This window comes from Ambystoma mexicanum, chromosome 4q, assembly GCF_040938575.1.
Source record: "Ambystoma mexicanum isolate Mex_15411 chromosome 4q, UKY_AmexF1_1, whole genome shotgun sequence".
Lineage (NCBI taxonomy): Eukaryota > Metazoa > Chordata > Amphibia > Caudata > Ambystomatidae > Ambystoma > Ambystoma mexicanum.
In genome coordinates this window covers 629,665,403-629,684,447 of record NC_090928.1, presented here as the reverse complement: position 1 = coordinate 629,684,447, position 19,045 = coordinate 629,665,403, and the positions used below count along the sequence as shown (strand labels likewise).

Here is a 19,045-nt window from a genome sequence, read left to right as displayed (position 1 = left end):
TTGAAGAGCCACACATCGAGAGGATAGAGCCTTTAGGGATGCCGCAGGTGGAGAGTGTGATAGGGGAGAGAAAAGGGTCCAGTTGAACCTGGGAAGGACGATCAGAGAGAAAAGAGATCAAGTGGAGAAGTGCCAGGCCCGTGTTGCCAAGGGTGTCACGGAGCCGATTTGTCAGGGTGGCATGATTGACCATGTCGAAGGCAGAGGAAAGATCCAGAAGGATAAGAACGGAAGGAGGGTTGTAATTGAGATTTGAGAGCAAGTCTTCACAGGTGTTCAGTAGAGCAGCTCTGAAGCCAGACTAGTGGTCGTGGAGACAACCAACAAACAGATTCAGTGTGTTGAATCAGTTGGGGGATGACCAGCTTCTCCAGGAGTTTTCCTAGGAAGGGGGTAATGGAGATAGGGCAGTAGTTAGCAGGCAGGATGGGTCGGCAGAGCGCTTTTTGAGGAAAGGATGCACAAGGGAGTACTTGGGGGGTAGCGGGAATGCATTATTGGCAAAAGAGGGATTACAGAAATCAGTCAAGGCTGGCGCAAGGGGGACAATGTTGCCCTTGATGGTTCTGGGGAGCAGGGGAGCTGTTTGGAGGGCACTTTCATAGAGAGGCGTTGTCTTGAGACCTCATCCGGTGATATGGGTGAGAAAGAGGTGAGTAGAAGGGAAGGGGAGAAGGCGGCCAAGGGAGGCCTCAGTGCTGGGGAGGGACGAGGGAGGGAAGTGAGGACAGGATGTCCTGAGTTCTGGTTAAGAAGTGGGAGGCCAGTGAAGTACAGAGGGTCAGGGAAGGCAGGGGAGAAGTAGAGACTGCAGAAGGATTGGCGAGTTCCTTGCAGATTCTAAACTGTTTCCCCATGTTGTTAGTGGCCCCAGAGATGCAGACTTGGATATGGGCCCTCTTCTTCGAGCGGATGGAGAGTCTATATTGCCTTTGGAGTAGGCGGCAGACCAGTCTGTCAGAAGATGTGCCCGATGCCCGCCACTTCCGACTTGCATCTCTGCTTACCACACCATGTCCTTTCCCCTATTACTTGTAAAGTCAGCCGTTGCTTCCCAAAGCTAGGTTCATGCTCAATCAATACCATAAAAATAATAATAATAATGATAGGGTGACTACATTTTTGGCATCACAGTATTCTCTCGGATCATTATCTTATTCTTAAAACCACCCTTCCCCGATTATCCAATACTAAACTCGATAAGTGTGGTACTGGCTAGTTTAGCTATCACTGAGCTCTATTTTATATGATCCTGCTGTAGATCACAGAAATAGAAGTAGGATTGATGTCTTATCTGTTGTTTTGGCTGCAGCCTTGTAAGGTATTGATTATTCACTTTGTTACAGCACTTACGTTATTGCATCGGGATCAAGTGATGTTGGATCGTGCTTGGATCACATTGATCGTGCTTTCTAAAGTATTTGTTCCGGTCCGCGTGGATTGCAACGAAGCACCCAGTGCGACATTGAGCCCTAGCTTCGGGAGTAATCACTCGAGGGAGATGCAAGGAAAGCCCCAGTACAAGTGCAGGCTTTTCCTTGCTTGACAGTAGTATAAGGTAGATCTAGCCCATTGATGATACTGAGTCTGCATAAGCGAAGGAGTGTTCTTGATTACATAATGTGGTGTAAATTATGCGGTTAGTTATTGGATGATTTCTTCATTTACTAATCGGCTGAATGCAGGCTTTAAGCTGAATAGAGATGTGTGCCTTGATTCTTCAGACACAATCCTCACCCCTTCTCTGGGGGGTGTTCGGCCCATTGATTAAGTCTGTATAACCGACTTGTTCCTCATCGTCTGTGACTGAGTGTGATGCACCTTGACAGTGAAAGCATTTTATGCATAAGAATGATCTTACAGTCCCTTCTGGAAAATGAGGATTAAGGATATTGGTATTCCAGGATGTCTCTGGTAGTGTACCTATATGTCACCTGCTTTGCTTCACCACACAATGAATTTTTGAAAAAGCTGATAAAGTGCCTCTACATTCTCCACACAGAGTGAGATGTGAACACATCTTTAGAGTCGATTTGGGGTAGCTGTGCAGAATAATCCATAGCTGAAGATAATATCTTGTCCTGATGAAGGCCGTTCAGTACGTAAGGAGGACGCAGAGAATGGGTCGACCTCTTGGCTATTGGTTGAAACATGTTGTGTAGACATATTTCCTTTCTGGAACAGGAACATCCTAGCTTTATGGCATAGTTTGTATCCATTGGTGAGAACCTTTAGAACCACCAGATTGAAATGATTAGGGTGTAGTTCTGAGCCATCCAAATGAATAGTGCAAGAAATCTGACCCATGTGATGAAAGTATAATTTGTTCAACTGTGGCACCATATGGGAGTGTCTTTCCGTATAAACAATTAGCTGAAGATATTAGATCTCAATTTTTGATATTCTTGCTGATTTGCACATTTACTAAAACCTTTTCTCTGCACTTTTTTGCCTTTTTGCACCGATGTGGGTAATATTATTGTGGCTATAATTTGCTCTTAATTTGTCTTCATGGTTGTAAGAAATGTCAAGTAATGATTTTTAAAGATTTGTATGTTAATAATAAATGTATTCTGCATAGCAGCGTGGTGAGAATAAAATGTACTGTTCCATTTACACGTGAAATCCTGGTAACTGGATTTATTGCAGAAGAGGCAGGGGTAGCTCGTTTTGTTCTGAGACGAGTATTGTACAGATACCCTACATATGAGCAGACTCCTGAAAACAAAAAATAGGGGAAGACCCTCTGTGATACTAATTAATACCCGATACCTATTATTTCTAGGCCAATGAAATTAGCGTCTTTTATTTTCTCCATTTGGTGCACCTTTTGCCAGTGTTGCATAGAAAGGATCCCTAAATGGAAAGAGAGTGTCACTGAGAGACACGCGTGCAGCAAAAGGATGAGAAAGCCAAATGCATGTTTTCATTGGAATCAAACCGGGAAGGAGTAAATGCAGATCACGAGTTATATGTATTTTTATAGGGCCTCATCACAAATTCGAAGGTAATCCAGCGCAATATCCGCAGAGCGGAAATAGCGTTATCGCGGGGTTGTGCCACGGTATTAGCGCTGCATCACAACCTGCCGTGAACTCGCACCCTATTATCGCCCAGCAGAAACGGTGCCGAAATAAGGGTTAGCGCCGACATATTGGCACTAATAGCATTACCACAACCGACTAATAGCGCTGGGGGAAATTGCATCATCGCTGGAACTAGAAGCATTGCAGCGGCCATTTTGAAAAACACAATGCATCAAATATCTCCACTTCCTGCAGCTATTCGGTCCTGGAAACAAGCCAGAATGTCTCAAGAGAGGATCAGAGGCAAGGTGGCCAGAAAGCATCTTAGGAAACCTAAGTTTAGTGAGGGGGAGCTGGTGGTACTCACCGAATAGGTTGTTGTTCACAGTGATGAGCTATATGGCACTTGGCAATGGAAAACATCAGCACAACGCAGGACAGCCACCTGGTACTCCATCAGCCAGAAAGGGATACCTGTGGCTAGCGTACCCTGTGACGGGGAGGACTGTTGTAAATGCTGGAACGACCTCAGGGTCAGAGTGCATGGACTGCTGTGCCAACACTGCCAGGAGTCCCTGGCGATGGGAGGAGGAACTGTGGAGCCACTGGTCCTCCCCGCTTGGGAGGAAAAGTGCAGCACAGTGCTGGATATGGAGGGAATAGAGGAAGTCTGAGGTGCGGAAGCGGTTGCCAGCAGCCAGAATGCAGGAGGTGAGTCAACCGCCCCCCCCCCCCCCCCGAGCACAAGTGCATGCACAAATGACAGTCTAGCATAAGACGCCCCACTGGACAGGGACACATGTCATCAGACCCAGAAGCTGGGCCTGCCAACAGGGTTGAGTGAGGGGGTGGCACATCAGCCACCCTCCACAGCATCCATGTGGCAGGGCATCAAGGACACCCCTCTGTGTTACAGCAGTGGGAAGGGGTGGAAGGTGACCTATCCAAGTGCCATGCACACCACACCCCTGCTGGTGCACCCTGTGCCAGCAGTATTGGGGGGCGTGTGCAACAACGACACAGTGCAGCAGTCACACCAGCGGGCCCAGTTGTCCTGGCCCATGTTGGCAAGGCAGACAAGACACAGGGAACTACAGGTCCCTCTATACCACCATGGGATCAGCTAGCCTATCACTGTATACCACAGCACAACCATGCTGGCTGCACAGCAGTGCCCCATAGAGCCATGCCAGTGCCATGGAGTAAGCCACCACACCCACCCGCACAAGCTGCGTGCCACCCAGGGGGATATGGGGGCATGAAGGACCAGAAGCATGCATGCCAAACATGAGCTGCCCCAGCATGGACACCCTGCCCTCCCCACACACAAGTCAAAGACCAACTTGCCATGTGTCACACACTCATTGCTGCAACCATCTCCATTATGCTGGGCCCACATGCAATCTCCTCACCTGGCCAACCATGCCCATCTGCCCAACATCTGCCCAAATGTATGGTGTCCCACTCTGTACCATAGTGAATGTGTCTTGCATGCCAACACACGTGAGGGAACCATACCTGACGACATTGCTTGTGTCCCCCACAGGCATTCACGCATCGCCAGAGGCATCCAAAGAGAACGAGGGGGGGTAGGCCAATCTGAGAGTGGCGCATCCAGGCCCTCAGGTCTGCGATCACCACCACCTGCAAAGGCGCGGACAGGCTACGGCAAGGAGGATGTCCTGTCGTGAGACACTGCAAACCAGCAGGTCCAGGCCGCTGTCTACTCCACAGCCCACCAGAACCACTGTAAGGGCCACTGCACCCACTCCTACAGCTGGAGGGTCTCACACCGAGGCCACACTTACAGGCAGGGCGACTGTGGAAACACAGGGACATCAGCCCGGTGTCACCACATACAGAAGGGTCACAAACCCCTGACTGCAGTTGCCGCCACCAGCGGTCACCAATGCCAGAAAGCCCTCACTGCACCCATCGTTCAACAACACCAGAAGTCTCACGACACTGCCAGTGTGTTCAGTCGCCAGAAGGCCCTTGCGTCTGCGCACTTCACCACTGCGCTATATAACCTGATCAACAACTAAAGGTGAAATTTCCCATTTCAGTACTGCAATTCCAGGGAAAACATTTGTATTGGTTCTTGGAGTTTAAAACATGCACACCTTTCAACGTTTTCAAAAACACTATTTAAGCAATATGCCCTGAGCGGCGGGGGCATTACCTGACTCTGTAATGCCCCCGCTGCAAGCGGAATATTGCTATTAGTACCCCGGCACGGAAGATCTACGAGACCGGGATACTAAAAGCAGTTTTTCTGTCCCAAAACGCTGCGGTATTTCGGAACAGAAAAAAATAATGACTGACAAAATGGCCACCGGGGGAGGGAAAACAGAGTCCGTTTTCCCTTTCCATGGCGCCCATCGGGAGCGGACGCGCTGGGAACAATTCTGTTCCCAGCACGTCCGCTCCCGATAAAATAAAGCGAAGAAGGTAAGTGGGGTTGGGAGGGCGGGGTGGGGGAGGAAGGGAAGGAGAAAAAAAAGACAAAAAAAACATACCTGGGTCTTCGGCGGGGGACGATGGAAGTCTCCACATGGCTGGAGGCTACCATCGTCCCCCGCCGAGGACAAAGCAGGCAGAAGGTAAGTGGGGTTGGGAGGGCGGGGAGGTGGGAGGAAAGGGAATGAAACATGTTTTTTAAACATACCCGAGTCCCCGGCGGGGGGCGATTGCAGCTTCTCAGCTTATCAGCCGTGTAGAGGCTCGGAGCGGGGATAGCCCCGCTTCGAGCCTTCTCATTGGATGAGGGGCTGCCACGCCTCCCGCCGGGATCAATGCCCGTGGAATCAGAATGTGTTTTACATTCTGCTTGTCTCTCAACGGGTACCAATAGAAGAAAATATCCGCTCTTGGTTTTTTGTTTGTGTTGATTTTATGAACGGCAAATGCCATTCGTCCTGTGCAATTTGGGTGGTTATGCAAAGCCAATTTAATTAAATGTGGACATTTCACCTGGATATAGTCATTTCTGGCGACGTCACTTCCCATTGCGTTTGTTAATGAGTCCCCCCAATTTAATTTTTAGGACTTGACCCCTGTGTACAGCCCAATTAATTCAGCCACAAACTCTAAATAATTATTTACAGAAAAATATGTTTTTTCTTCCAATCGGGTCCATTTGAATTACAACAAACACTTACTCTTGGTCCCACAGGAAGAGCCATCCGACGTTGAGGCAGTTGTTCACCATCCACACGAGGTAAAACCAGATGGGCAGCAGGTCTGGTTTCACGTACGCCCATCCTTGCTCATTTCTAAAGTCAAAACAAAAGCAAAGGTTTACAGGCATTGCACCCTGGATGCCTTTCATACATAGTAACACAACCTCAATTCTTTTTGCATTTCTAATTACCACTTTTCCTTTGGCGCTGCAAACAACAGGTGTTACCACGAAATAACAAATCCAGCACCAACCTTTACTTGTTCATTTTGAAGTGCAAATGTGTGTGTGCACGTGGCATGCCAATGTAGCCATCAGACACACAGGGTAAAGCCAATGTATTGGTGTAGGTCAGAAGGGTGAGCCCTTAGCGCTCATTCAATAGCACGAAGAAGAGCACATCCTGGCACGTGCATCTCTGTCTCGGGAGGATAGATCAGGGGCAACGTGCTTGCCTTGAAAGCAAGACGTAATGGAGCAACGCGGGCTCGATCCGCGGGTCAGCGCTTAGAAACGTCTGGGTATTAAGTGCCTTATAAATAACCTATCATAACCACAACGGAGACGCACTAGAATGCCCAGACATCAAACAATGATGGAAATAACTCCAACCTCGACCACCCTCAAATTGGACAAACACTCAAACCAAAGAACCAACCACTCGACAGAGCATAAGACACCATGGAAAGTAGCCACAAAGGAAGGCTGCAGAGACTGACCACACACCTAGACCCACACGAAAGCCCAATTGACTCCCCCACTGGTACTTACCGGACGAACATACCCAGACCGACAGACGCATCTAGATAGACATTGGCCTGCTTCGCATCTGGATAGGATCGATTGAAGGATAACATGCCCGCACTAAGAAGAAACATGAATGCATGTGCCACACCTAGAGTTGTGAATGGCGGCCTGTGTGGCGCTCAGATGGAGTTGTGAATGTTAGCATGCCCACAACTGGACGGGTCTCTGGACAATGACATGCACCGCATCTGGGTGAGAGTGTGAGTGTTGGCATGACCATGCCTGGATGGAGTCCTGGGCGTTGGCCTGCGCTCAGATGGAGTTGTGAATGTTGGCATGCCCACAACCGGACGGGTCTCTGGACACTGGCCTGCGCCGCGTCTGGGTGGGAGTGTGAGTGCTGGCACGACCATGCCTGGATGGAGCCCTGGGCGTTGGCCTGTGCCACGTCTGGATGGGAATGTGGAGGCCGACAGGTGCCGCACTCGGACAGAGCTGTGAATGTTAGCATGGTAAAGGTCAGGTAACCCACTAACCAATATAAGCTCAAACTCTGCATACTTATCTCACTCAAAAACTCACACAACCATCTCTCGCACAACAAGCCGCACGCACTTCACAACACTGCAACAACACACAAGCAGGAACAACAGCACACGCGGACTGACTCTGATCCGATACCCGCACCAAAGCTCAGCACCCGGTGTATACCGAGTTGATGCTGCCAACAGAACACCACTCCTCTCACTATCCTACTCCCTTCTTCACCTTACTAACCCATCCCACCTTTATCGTTTACAGATCCGCCTGAGCGCCTGGGGACCAATTCCGTTGGTGACGGTGTTGGTGACGGTGCGCGGTACAAATACCTTTACCATTTCACATCATATATCAGGATCAGCTACTTGCAGCCCCTATCCCAAAGCAGGGTAAAATCGCCCAAGTGCAGTGACTCACTCCACCCTGGGCGCTACCATCCTGAAGCGGGGACCTTAGAGTTGAAAATGTAATCAAAATGGACCCCTGCTAATATTTCTGCAATACAATACAACGAGGGTGTCCGTCCTGTTTAAACCTACAGCAAGCACCTGGGTTCAAACAAATGCAGCACAAAGTGAGAGAATATTTTGAGTGGCAACTCTGGCACAGAGATGCAGTGCTATAAAGAGCTTCAGGGCAGCCGATTTTTTAAGTACGACTTTTGGACCAAGCCGCTTTTGGCAGACTAACACCATCATATTCTGTGTTCAGAAAGTGTGCGCACCCCAATGACTATGACAATAAATTCAATAGTTTTACTACTGTAGCCCTCTTGAAACAAAACGAGTCTTTTTTAAAAAAATATGCAGTAGGGCGTATGTGAACAATTTCCATGGGGGACATTGCATGACAGGGGCCGGCTCCGTTTGCAGTTTCGTACCAAAATGTCCCCTCTCGGCAATAGTCATAATTTCTAAAATATAGTGGGAACCAATGTGAAAACTAGGCTTTTTCAGGGCCTATGTTCTTTTTCTCCACTCAATTGCAGAAAAAGGTGTAAAAGACTTCTGCCATGAAGGATTGCGTGAGGTATTTACAACAGAATCCAATGAAATCCGCCTGCTTTACCAAGCGGAAAAAAAAGATTTGACTTAAATCAATTGGTTTGCCACCAGCATGAATAGCCCATGCTGGCGGTAAACCTGGCAGATTTGGCATACAGATTGCAAAAGCTGGCAGACATCTTAAATCTGTTCAGGTCCCAAGTCCACCTGCCAAGGCAGCACAGGTGTCCTGTGCCAAGCCATGGCTCAACACTAATGACACGATCAGTTGGCGATCCAGCGAACTGCAAGTACTGAGCCAGTTCACGCTGCAGGAGGTGGTCGCCATCCCACCTGGATGACTCCCGAGTCTGATTAGAACCCACCCCATCATAGGTCGCTCCGTGGCACAATGGCACCCAAGGCACACACCAACCGGGTCTAACGTCCATGAAGCCCCGCCCTGGATTAGTTTGAAAGCCCTGCTGTCTTTTGGATCCCCTATACAGATACTTAGTCGACAGTCCACTGCGTAGTGCGGCATACGGATTATGGACCTCTACGACGACCTGACAATCCTGCTGTTCTCTGCCGTCAAGGCTATACTGGGTCTCGCTTGCCAAGACTGGCTGACATACCTGTCCATACAATCTGCCAAATCTATGTTCACCACGACAGAGAACAGAGCTAAAGAATCCATCACCTTCTGAGGCAGAATTTGGGCGAGACATATCGGAGTTCCCCAGACTCCGGACCTCGTATGACGTCTGCATACTGCATAATCTTAAAAGGAATGAGACAAGGGCAGAGATTTGGGCTGAAGACTTTGACATGCCACTTTGCGCCGAGGATGTGAATGACGTCTTTGACGCAATTAAGAACTTGTTCTACAGTCTAAAGCACAGGGAAATGCGATATAAGATTCTACAAAGAGCATACTGCACACCCTCTAAAATTACATACTATGGGTTTAACCCATTCACCTAATTGCTGAAGACAATGCAGGGCTGGTGGACTCCACGGCGGGCCACATTTCTTGGACCTGCCCATTTATACAACCATTCTGGGGTCTCTTAATGCAACGTCTATCAGAAACGGTGATGTCCACATGACACCGATGGCAGTGGGTTTTGGCCTTAATAGTGAGGCATGGCATGAGGATTCATTAACGCGGCAATTCATACGGTTTGGACTATTTTCTGTAATGGCGGCCATTTTAAGTGGATGGAAATCGGTGGAAGCACCGCATAAATAGAAGTGGTTGGGCCTCTTGGCTAAGAACGCTGATGCGGAACGAGCTAGTATAAAAAAATCTTCTAATCGACCGCGCTCCTTCAGCATGCCCCAGCGCTTGGCCTGGTCACAATTATTCTTTCACAAACTTCTCTGCCAGCTTATTGCTGCAATTGCCGCAATATGTAGCTCCAAAGGAGGACAACACAACGCTTGACAGTAACACACAGTTACAAACAATTATGTGAAAGCAATACTGAAACCGTTGTTAGTAGAGTAAAGGGAAGAAATAAATAGTGAAACAAGTAAAGCAGTTCCCTTATGCTTAAGCAGTCCTTCCCAAGCCAGGTTAGTCGCGTCCCATTGCTCCGCAGGAATCAGTTCAGAGGTACCTGGATAGGGGTATAGGTACTCAAATGGGTTTCACAAAGAAAAGGGGGTTAGTCCCAATTCCAATACACTTAGGGGTCCCCAGGGAGGAATCACTGACCTGGACTCCACTGCCCACAGGCAGATAAGGGTAGTGATTGGACTATATGCCCATCGAATCCCTTTATGATGAGGGGGGCCACCAAGTGGGGTGAGTACACTTGGCCCCTGAACTATGATTCTCAAAAACACCAGTGCAGATAAGTAAGAATCGTTAAGGCCACCTACTTGCACCTTGGGTCCTGTTGTGGGTGCTCCACAGATTGCAAATGCAGTGGTTGAAGTCTGGGTCGAGTTTGGGTCAGGCTAGCAATGGTTCCAATCACCAGGAGAAGAATGGATTCCAGCGGTCCATCAGCTGGACAGGAAAGATAACATTAAACGATGAACACTTCTACTCCCACGACAAAGGATGACCCCTACGACACTTGGTGGCAGTGCAACACAGGCTCCACACAGGCGCCTCTTCACAGAAGAGAAAAGATGCTGGCGGCAACAAGGTTTCTGCTCCACAAGTCAAGGATCTGCCACGTCTCAGGCTTCCAGGTGAGACGGTGCTGATTGCGGTGTAGTTACCCCTTCGATGGTTGATCAGCCCCAGGATGCACCATGCAAAGCTCCAAAGTCCAAGGGACAGGCCATGAGAAAAGTTGGGCCGACCAATCTAGGGAAAGGAGGCACCAACAAAAGTCTTTCCTGGTCGCTAACGATAGTCCAGACAATCCCTGATGGCTGGCTTTGGCAATTCTGGTTTCCTCTGCAGCCACCTTCCAGCTCTTCTCGCTGGTATCTTTTTATCTTTGAAACCTTTGTTCCAGTGCACGACCTCCAGAACGTTCTAGTCTAGACCCTCTCTTCCGATCCAAACTCATCTGGGATGGGAGCTGCTGCAGTCTACCAATGGGAAGGATACCCACCATTCAAACATGTAGGGGTTGTCCAGTCATGCACAACCAGCTGCCTCACATCTGACCGGCAACGAACATCCCCTAGGAGAAATGTGGATTGGGACCAGGCAGTCCCATTGCCAGTTTCAACCAGTTCCAGTGACACAGAGCACCGACAGAAAATCCAAAGCTGGAATACTCGAAAGTGCTTTCCCAACCACAGACAGCAGGAAGACGGTTGAAAAACAAAATGGCAGGCCTTAAAACCACTAGCAGCAGCTACTTTGAGCTTATGGTACCCAGAATGGCATTATCGCTGTAAGAAATATGGTAGTGAACACGGTTCAATGCCACCAGCCATTCCTGTGCTCATCTGAAAGTTAACAAACATATTGATATACAAAAAGGAAAAAACATTGGTAAAGCCAACCGTTCTGGCTTTTGTATGGGCAAGGGATCTCCATTTTCCAGACACTGTCGTAATCATACTACATGGCCATAAGGTGGCAACAGCTGGCAAATGGTGCTAGTAGCTTGGCATTTTAAGAAAATTGCTTGCAAATTAATTTCCAATCCCTATGCAAGAACCAAAACTGTTGTCTTTGTCAATGCTTGTTTTTAACATGAATTCAGTTCAAGAAACAGATGCAAGACCAGGCGTATTTCTCATAAACCAAGCTGCTGAAGGCACGCTTGGTTAAGACAGTTATATTACATCAGGAGCTACTCGGATGGACAGGTAGTGGGTGGGAATGGTCATAGGAATTCATGGGCAGTCAATGGATAGGTAAAATACCAAACATCAACAAGCCAAATGTCCCGAATGTGCCTCCACACATCTCATCTCTCTCCAACCTTCACCAGCCATGCCAATAGTATCAACAGGGCTTTCAGTGCCACGTAATAGCCCAAACTAAAGTGCCCCAGTAATACAATTGAAGATGGCTTGTGTTTCAAACTGAAAAAACAGGAAACAATGAGTGGGAGAAAAACTATCCCTGCACCGGCAGACTTAGTGACTGTTAGTGACTCCAAAGCACGTCAGTGGAGCAGGTGTGTGAAGATAAAAACACCTCACTCACCCCAATAGCACAATAAGGTTGGAGTGGACAATATTCAGCGTGCCTACCCTTGGTGTATAATGATTGTGAACGTGTTCACTGTTTTGTTTTGGATAAGATTGTCTAGTCTGGCAGCAGCACCCAGCAATGACTGTTATCCACCAGTCAGTCAATAAGTAAAGTAGAAAGCGTGGGTATGTTAGGTTGCAAGCGACCTAACAGACCCACGCTTTCTACACCCCAGTAGCAGTCAGGTTAGCAAGACAGACATTCTGGGGGCTCGGCTGAAATACATTGAAGGAAAGTTGCCAAAAGGGAAACCTTCTTCTAACAGTGGCATAACGATGTATTACCTCTTTTACCAATCCAGGGTACATACAAAAGGATCCCCCTGTCTTTTGTAACAAAACATAAAAAGTCAAAATTATATTTCACCGGTGTATATTGAATGCTGAATCATTGCCGGAAAAGAGCATGGTCACTTGTTTAATCGGGCTATCGTTACCTATTTTTAAGTGTTACATGGAAATCTAATATCATTTTAGGCTTTCAGTATGTGAAAAGCCTAAGGAATTCACAAACTTTTTCTCGGCACTCTATGGGCTTCGACCTGCTCAGTGTGGGGGGAAATAACATCCAAGGCTATAATTTGCTTATATTGCCTAGGTGGGCTTTTCCCTGGCTCCTACAAAACAAGAACTCCAAGCACTCCATGTAGCGCGGGGGTTACCCTTCGATTCCTGCCAGGACTGTCTAGCAGAGCAACAAAGGCTCAGGGGACTAAATAGTGCACGAGCCTGGTGGCCTCCGGAAGAAAGGCTCTGCTCCTCTGGAACATTGGACGATATTGTATCTGAAAGATGTATGTTTACACTGAGCAGCCTACCCATGTCAAGACTTAAGGTGTCTTGGAGTGCTCTTCCTTGATTGTAATTTCGGAAATGCTGTACTTTAAAACTCGCTGCTTGTTGTAACACTGACTTCTCACGTCCACTGCACTTCAAGGGCTGATAACCAGTTTTGGCTTGCTTCAGCCTTTGACACCAGGTCAGATAGCCTTTGTTGGTCTTCCTTCAAGCTTCAGCTTATTTATCTGCTGCGTCACACACATAGCTGTTAATCCTTCTTTCTCCATGGGCTTGAGCTTACTAAATATGTGGCACCGATGTCCAGAATTCTATATAATGGCAGCACTGCCTGCAGTCTGTTCACTACGTATAGCCAGCCTTATGATTACTTAGTCTACTTGCGTTGCTGTGTCTGTACTGTTATAAAAATGCTTGCATTTTCTGCAGTGCCTCTTCACGCGTGCCATCTTCATTCTGCATATGAAAGTCTTCTTGATTCTTTACTTCGCCATCAGATTCTATAAGGCCTATGCATCCCTTTCTTCAGCCACACTTCTCGGTGTGTCACGCTCATTGCTTGTGACGTTACCAGCCTCTCTCTCTCTCATCTTCACACTTCTTCGGGGATCTCCTCCAAGAGGCTGTCATCTCTATGGGGATACATCTTATAGGGTTTTCTCAATGGATACCTTGTCTGAAAGGCTCTCCGTGGTATAGGCACCATCACTGGCATTGCGCATGTCACAATTTCTGGTTTCCAGCATATATGCAAAATGGGGCAGGACTTCCTACAGAGGTATTCAGCTGCTCCTCTACACTCCCCCCCTGGTTGAATCATCAACCACTCCTTCACCAGTCTCCATATCCTGGGACCTTCTTTTGAAGAAGTGCCTCTTGGGAGTCCAGACATTCACCACTCCCTTCAGGGAGCCTGCTGATTTTACATGTTCATCAACTCTCCAGGTCATGTTGCTGCTCTGTCCATTCAGATTACAGTAGATCCATCGTCCTATGTACTTCCTGTGGTTTCTTGGATGCAGGAACTTTGTTCCCTCAGGTGCTAAGTTTCTGGCTTCTATATATTTTCTGATCTCTTCATCTGTCAACTCCTTGGGTCCAAACCCCGATTCCAAATCGATCATGATCTTCATTCCTTTTTGCTGTCTTCTTGCACTGTGTGATTATTATCCTGATCACACAGAATCCAAACATCACCATCACCAATACTGCTCCCAGGAACTTAAAGATGTTCGCCATCCATTATGGAACCCATGAGAAGATAGACGCAAACCAGCCGTCATCTGCAATATCCTCTGTCTCAGTTTCTATTTTTGTGTGTAAGTTCCTCAGCAATGTTATGGCTTCTATCAAGGTTCCATTCTTGTCATCATTAGAAGGTATGAATGCGCGACATGAATCTCTGATTTTGGTACAAACACCTCCATCCATTGCTGCGATCATAACAAGGTCCTATCTGTTCTGGAGGGTCATCAATATAATTGCCCTCAGTTCTTCCCTGATAGCATTGAATCCCTTTATGGTTGTGTGGATCGTCTGCAGGAGCTCCCAGCCAGTGGTTTGCAACCACTTTGCATTTGCCATTGTCTGAATTCCTGGCATAAAGATAGTCGTGAAGATCGAGGCAGTCTTGCTGAACAATCTGTGCTCACATGGAATTGCATCAAAGGCTTCTATCGATTTAGCCGAGAAATAATTCTCCCTCCTTGTTCAATTGAGGAATTCAAGTGATCTTCACCTCTTCAAATGGGCATCTGCTTTTGGAAACTCTCCAATATTCAGGTCTCTTTGAGGAATCACCAACGCTGGAATATGAATAAGCACTATAGAACACATCCTTCCCCAGTCTTTGCGCAGCTTTAAGTAGGCTCTGAACCCACAAGCCCAATGGTGGTCCATTAAGACAGCTGTTCCATCCTTCATGCCTGGTACATCAAAAGTCCAGCCACACTGATGATTTACTCCAACTTTCCATGTGCCATTGTTGGTTGTCCGGTTAGTGCTGGTGCCGTGCATATAATCAAGCCTTCAGCCCATCCTTCCGGGGTCAGCACTATTCCTTTAATTTGTAGTTGGCCTCTTTCCCAACATCTCCGTATCGCTTCTTTATCTTTGCCTTGACAATTTAACATCTTGTTTTCTCCCCTTCTGATTCCTGCTCTGTCCATTCCAGGCTGTTCATATCATTACTAGATTCCTTGTTTCTGGTTTCTCTTTTGTCTTCAAATCTTGCACATAGTTATCTTCTCTTTGAGATGTCTTTCTAGTTACCCATACTAAGGATGCTGTTCGACCGTGGAACTGTCCTCTTCTCTGGCAGAGTGTGAGATGCATTAGGCAAATAGTATTTTGCACTGGTATGTCAGTAGCTATTAATATTTTAGAAGTTTGCATAGCATACGGTATGAGAGTGCAAACATAACAACTCTCCTTGGAGGTTCTCTCTCCCACTTTATTCATGTGTTAATACCACATGTTATTACCCAAGTGTGCTGTACTGTCTATATATGTGTTGATCCCATTATCATCTTCCTCTGCACTTCTCCTGTATCTTCCCTTAAAATTTTAGCAGTCCATGGAAACAACTCTAAAGCAGCTCTGCTCTGGTAAGAAAACACTTGAGACCCTGGCTCATTGGTAATGGGCAAGCCCACAAGAGTTCCTGGAGTGGCGAGAATCAAAGGGACTTCTTCTTTATTTGGACCAATAAAATAGTGAACCTGGAGAAACAGGAAGACAAAGATAGAAACTGAGCATGCATATTTTATAACCAGAATATTAACCCACCCCATTTATGGCATCTGGAATCTCTTTGGCTTGCTCATTCCTCAAAACTGTACCATTTTCAACATTCCTTATTTTTGCTGCTATTTAAGGAAGGAAAAATACTTTACTTAGGTAATTGTAATAGATTTGGCAGCTGCGGTAGTTCCTCTACTATTGTCACGAGCAGCCTTCTAATCACAGGGCCATTGTTACGATTCTGTAAAAAAAGTGTGGACGTCCACATCTCTTCTAACAAGCGCCGGATAAGCTCCAAAAATAAACACAAAAACACAGCAAGCACGATACGATGCACATTAGTTTCGGGGAGAACCATAAACTCAGTCAAACAAATATTCAGTAAGAAATTAATCGGGGTACTGCTCACATTTCCAGTTATCAAAATCAAACTCCAAATCTAGTTCAGGCATATTAGTTATTCATCAACAATTTTCTAAAGTTCATTTTCAAAGATTCCTGTGACTCAAGAAAAAGGTTTGCACTCCTGCTATAATATCTATAAGGAGTGTCCAGGGAGAGCCATCATCCAAATGCAATTTTGCATTCATCAGTTCTTTGCTTTGTCGTCCTTCTTTGTCATCGATCGAGTCTGCACATGCTGAACTTCTTCTACTTCTTGTCTTGCTTCTGAATCTATTGTTGGAAGTGCGAACGCCTTACTGGTATGCAGCTTCATGTCATTCAGGTGGATCCACGCTCGTCTACCTTGGACCTTTACTGCCGAGTGAGTGATATTCTTAACTAAGTAATGGCCGGCAAACCATGGCTTGTACCACTTCCTAGTGAGGTTTCTGATCAGCAGGGAGTTGCCAGCAAACAGTCTTGGTGCTGAAAATAATTCGGAAGATCCGGTTGCTGAATGGTTTTCATCTGTGTTCTGAGACCGACCCCACTGGCTCTTGAGTTGATCTGAAATGACAGAGATACTAGCGGTCATTCATGTCAAATAGTCATTCTATTCATTTCCTAACATTTTTGCTGTACTCTGGCCATCACTTCTACTCCTCGATGGAGGAGATAAAGGCATTCTCATTCACCTTCCTGTCACTAGCTCGTGGGGTGTGAGGTGTCCAAACCAGGCTGATTCCTTAGGACATATAAAGCTAAGGATATGCAATTTAGCCATCCCTTTTTCAGTGTCAATTTGAGCTTGGCAATCCTTTTTTTAAGGAAGCCATTGAGTCTCTCTCATATCCCGTTCGCTTGCAGGTGAAAACTTGTGTTTAATGCTGAACAATAACCCTATCTCTTCAAATACTTCATTTGCAAAATGTGGCCCATTATCGGATCTCAGCATCTCACACACACCCCATCTGCATAAGTGGCATCAGGGTGTGTACAGGGTCCTGCTTGATCCACCTAGAAAAGGGACACACTACCACTATCAAATACCTGTATCCATTACATATTTGCAACATATCAACATAATCGATATGGAAATGCTGAAAAGGACCATTCAGTCGAGGAATTACTCCTCTAATCATTCACAGTGTATGCCCAGCGGTAAACATTTGACAACAATGCAATTTACTACATAAAATGCAATGTGTTCTAACAAATTTGGCACAAACCAGCCTTCTGCAATTGTTGCAGCAAGACTTTCCCTAGTTACATGCGCAGGGTAGAGCAGCTGTTCAAGCACTACCCTTAACAATGCTACTGTCATCACTGGTTTCCCAGTGCTTTCCTGTCGCCATAATGCTTCTGTGGGGAACAGAGAACACCCCATAATTCCTGCTCTTCTTGCGGTGCACTGCCTTGAATATCCATTAATTGCCTTTTTGGTACTATCTTGTGCCTTGTCTACAAACTATAATCAAACACCCATGCTCTAACATAATTACGTAGTCCCAAGAACTGTTGCATCTGCTTCACGGTGTGCAGGTTTTGCAGTGTTCATGATCGCCTCAGCTCTTACCCTCATGTGAGATCAACTGGCCTATGTATAACAGCTCTTCTTGACAATACTGTAACTTCTCTTTGTCTACTTTGTATCCCTTGTCTGCTAGGATAGTCATTAACTGAATTGAGTCTTGCCTGCACTCATCTTCTGTGGTGCTACAAATTAAAATGTCACCTACGTACTGCATCACAGCTCTCTTCAAATCAATATGGCCTCGGTCCACCGGTAGGACTCTGTTAAAGATTGACGGGGACTCACAGTACCCTTGAGGCAAACAAATGTGTTTCAGATGATTGTGGCAGAATGTAAATGAAGTCAAGTTTGTGAGTCCTTGTGCAACTGGATTGAGAAAAGCACATTTTTCAAATCGGTCACCGTGAAATATTGCGCTTCTACTGGAATACTGCATAGTATCATCGCCAGATTAGGAACTAAAGTAAACTCTGCCTCAACAATCTGCTTAATCGGTCTCATGTCTTGTATAAATCACCACAACCCTCCCTTTGATTTCTTCACAGGGTACACGATGAGTCTGATGGTACCAGAATACCTTGTTCCATCAGTGCTGAGATACTCTTAAAAATTCCTTCCTCCGCCTCTCAAGACATTGGGTACTGTCTTGCTTGAGGTAAAATTGCTCCTGGTGTGAGCTTTATTTTTAACCTCCCCTAACCGCTTCAATAGGCCTATGTCATAAGGGCCTGTAGTCCATTAAGCACTTGGCACCTCCTCCAAGTCTTCATAAAAAATGCTGAGCGCTGCCGCATTATCGCAATGCGCTGTGGGATCACTCTTTTCTCTATTCTAATCTAATATGTAATGCTCATAAAGAACACTACATCATCTGTTGGGTCATCTCTAAACATATCATCGTCAGTGACATCAGTCAACCTACACCCTTCCTCAATAGCAATCACTGTTCTCCATGGCCTACCATCTGTTCCATCTGTTTGACATTTCCCCTCGTACTATGGCTGCATCTAGCTTTAGGGGAATAGTCTGTCCCCTCTCTTCCTCCATGGGTAGCTGTGGTCTAAACAAGAATTTGTCAGGCATCCTCCTAGGTCTCCCCACTAAGCCAGGTAGCCATGTTAACAGTATGCTCACCCCACAAAGGAAAACTTCTGGCTCAATGGGTACACCTCGAAAAGTCATTCGCCCTGTAATTGCCAATGTAAGTTTGCCCACATTTATTTAATGTATCCCAGGAGTGGAACACACTATCCCTTCGTCAGTATAAGAAATTGTCATGTTAAGCTTTTTCATTAAGTCTCCTCCCAAAATATTAACTGGCGTCTGCCGTGAATACAACAATGGAACAGACATATCACACTCTCCTATAGAGACTGGTAATTCATCAGTAAAAGGAACTCAACTTGTAGCTCCAGAGAACCCTTGAGAATTC

The 19,045-nt window shown here is 46.5% G+C and overlaps 1 protein-coding gene across 1 annotated transcript in view; it reads right to left on the bottom strand.

Annotated features, from left to right (window-relative positions):
- Positions 1-19,045, bottom strand: part of LOC138467883 (uncharacterized) — a 232,962-nt gene that overhangs the window by 132,086 nt on the left and 81,831 nt on the right. The window contains exon 4 of the mRNA XM_069608181.1: positions 6,188-6,301. Coding sequence (XP_069464282.1) covers positions 6,188-6,301 — 114 coding nt within the window. The remainder of the gene's footprint in view (positions 1-6,187; positions 6,302-19,045) is intronic.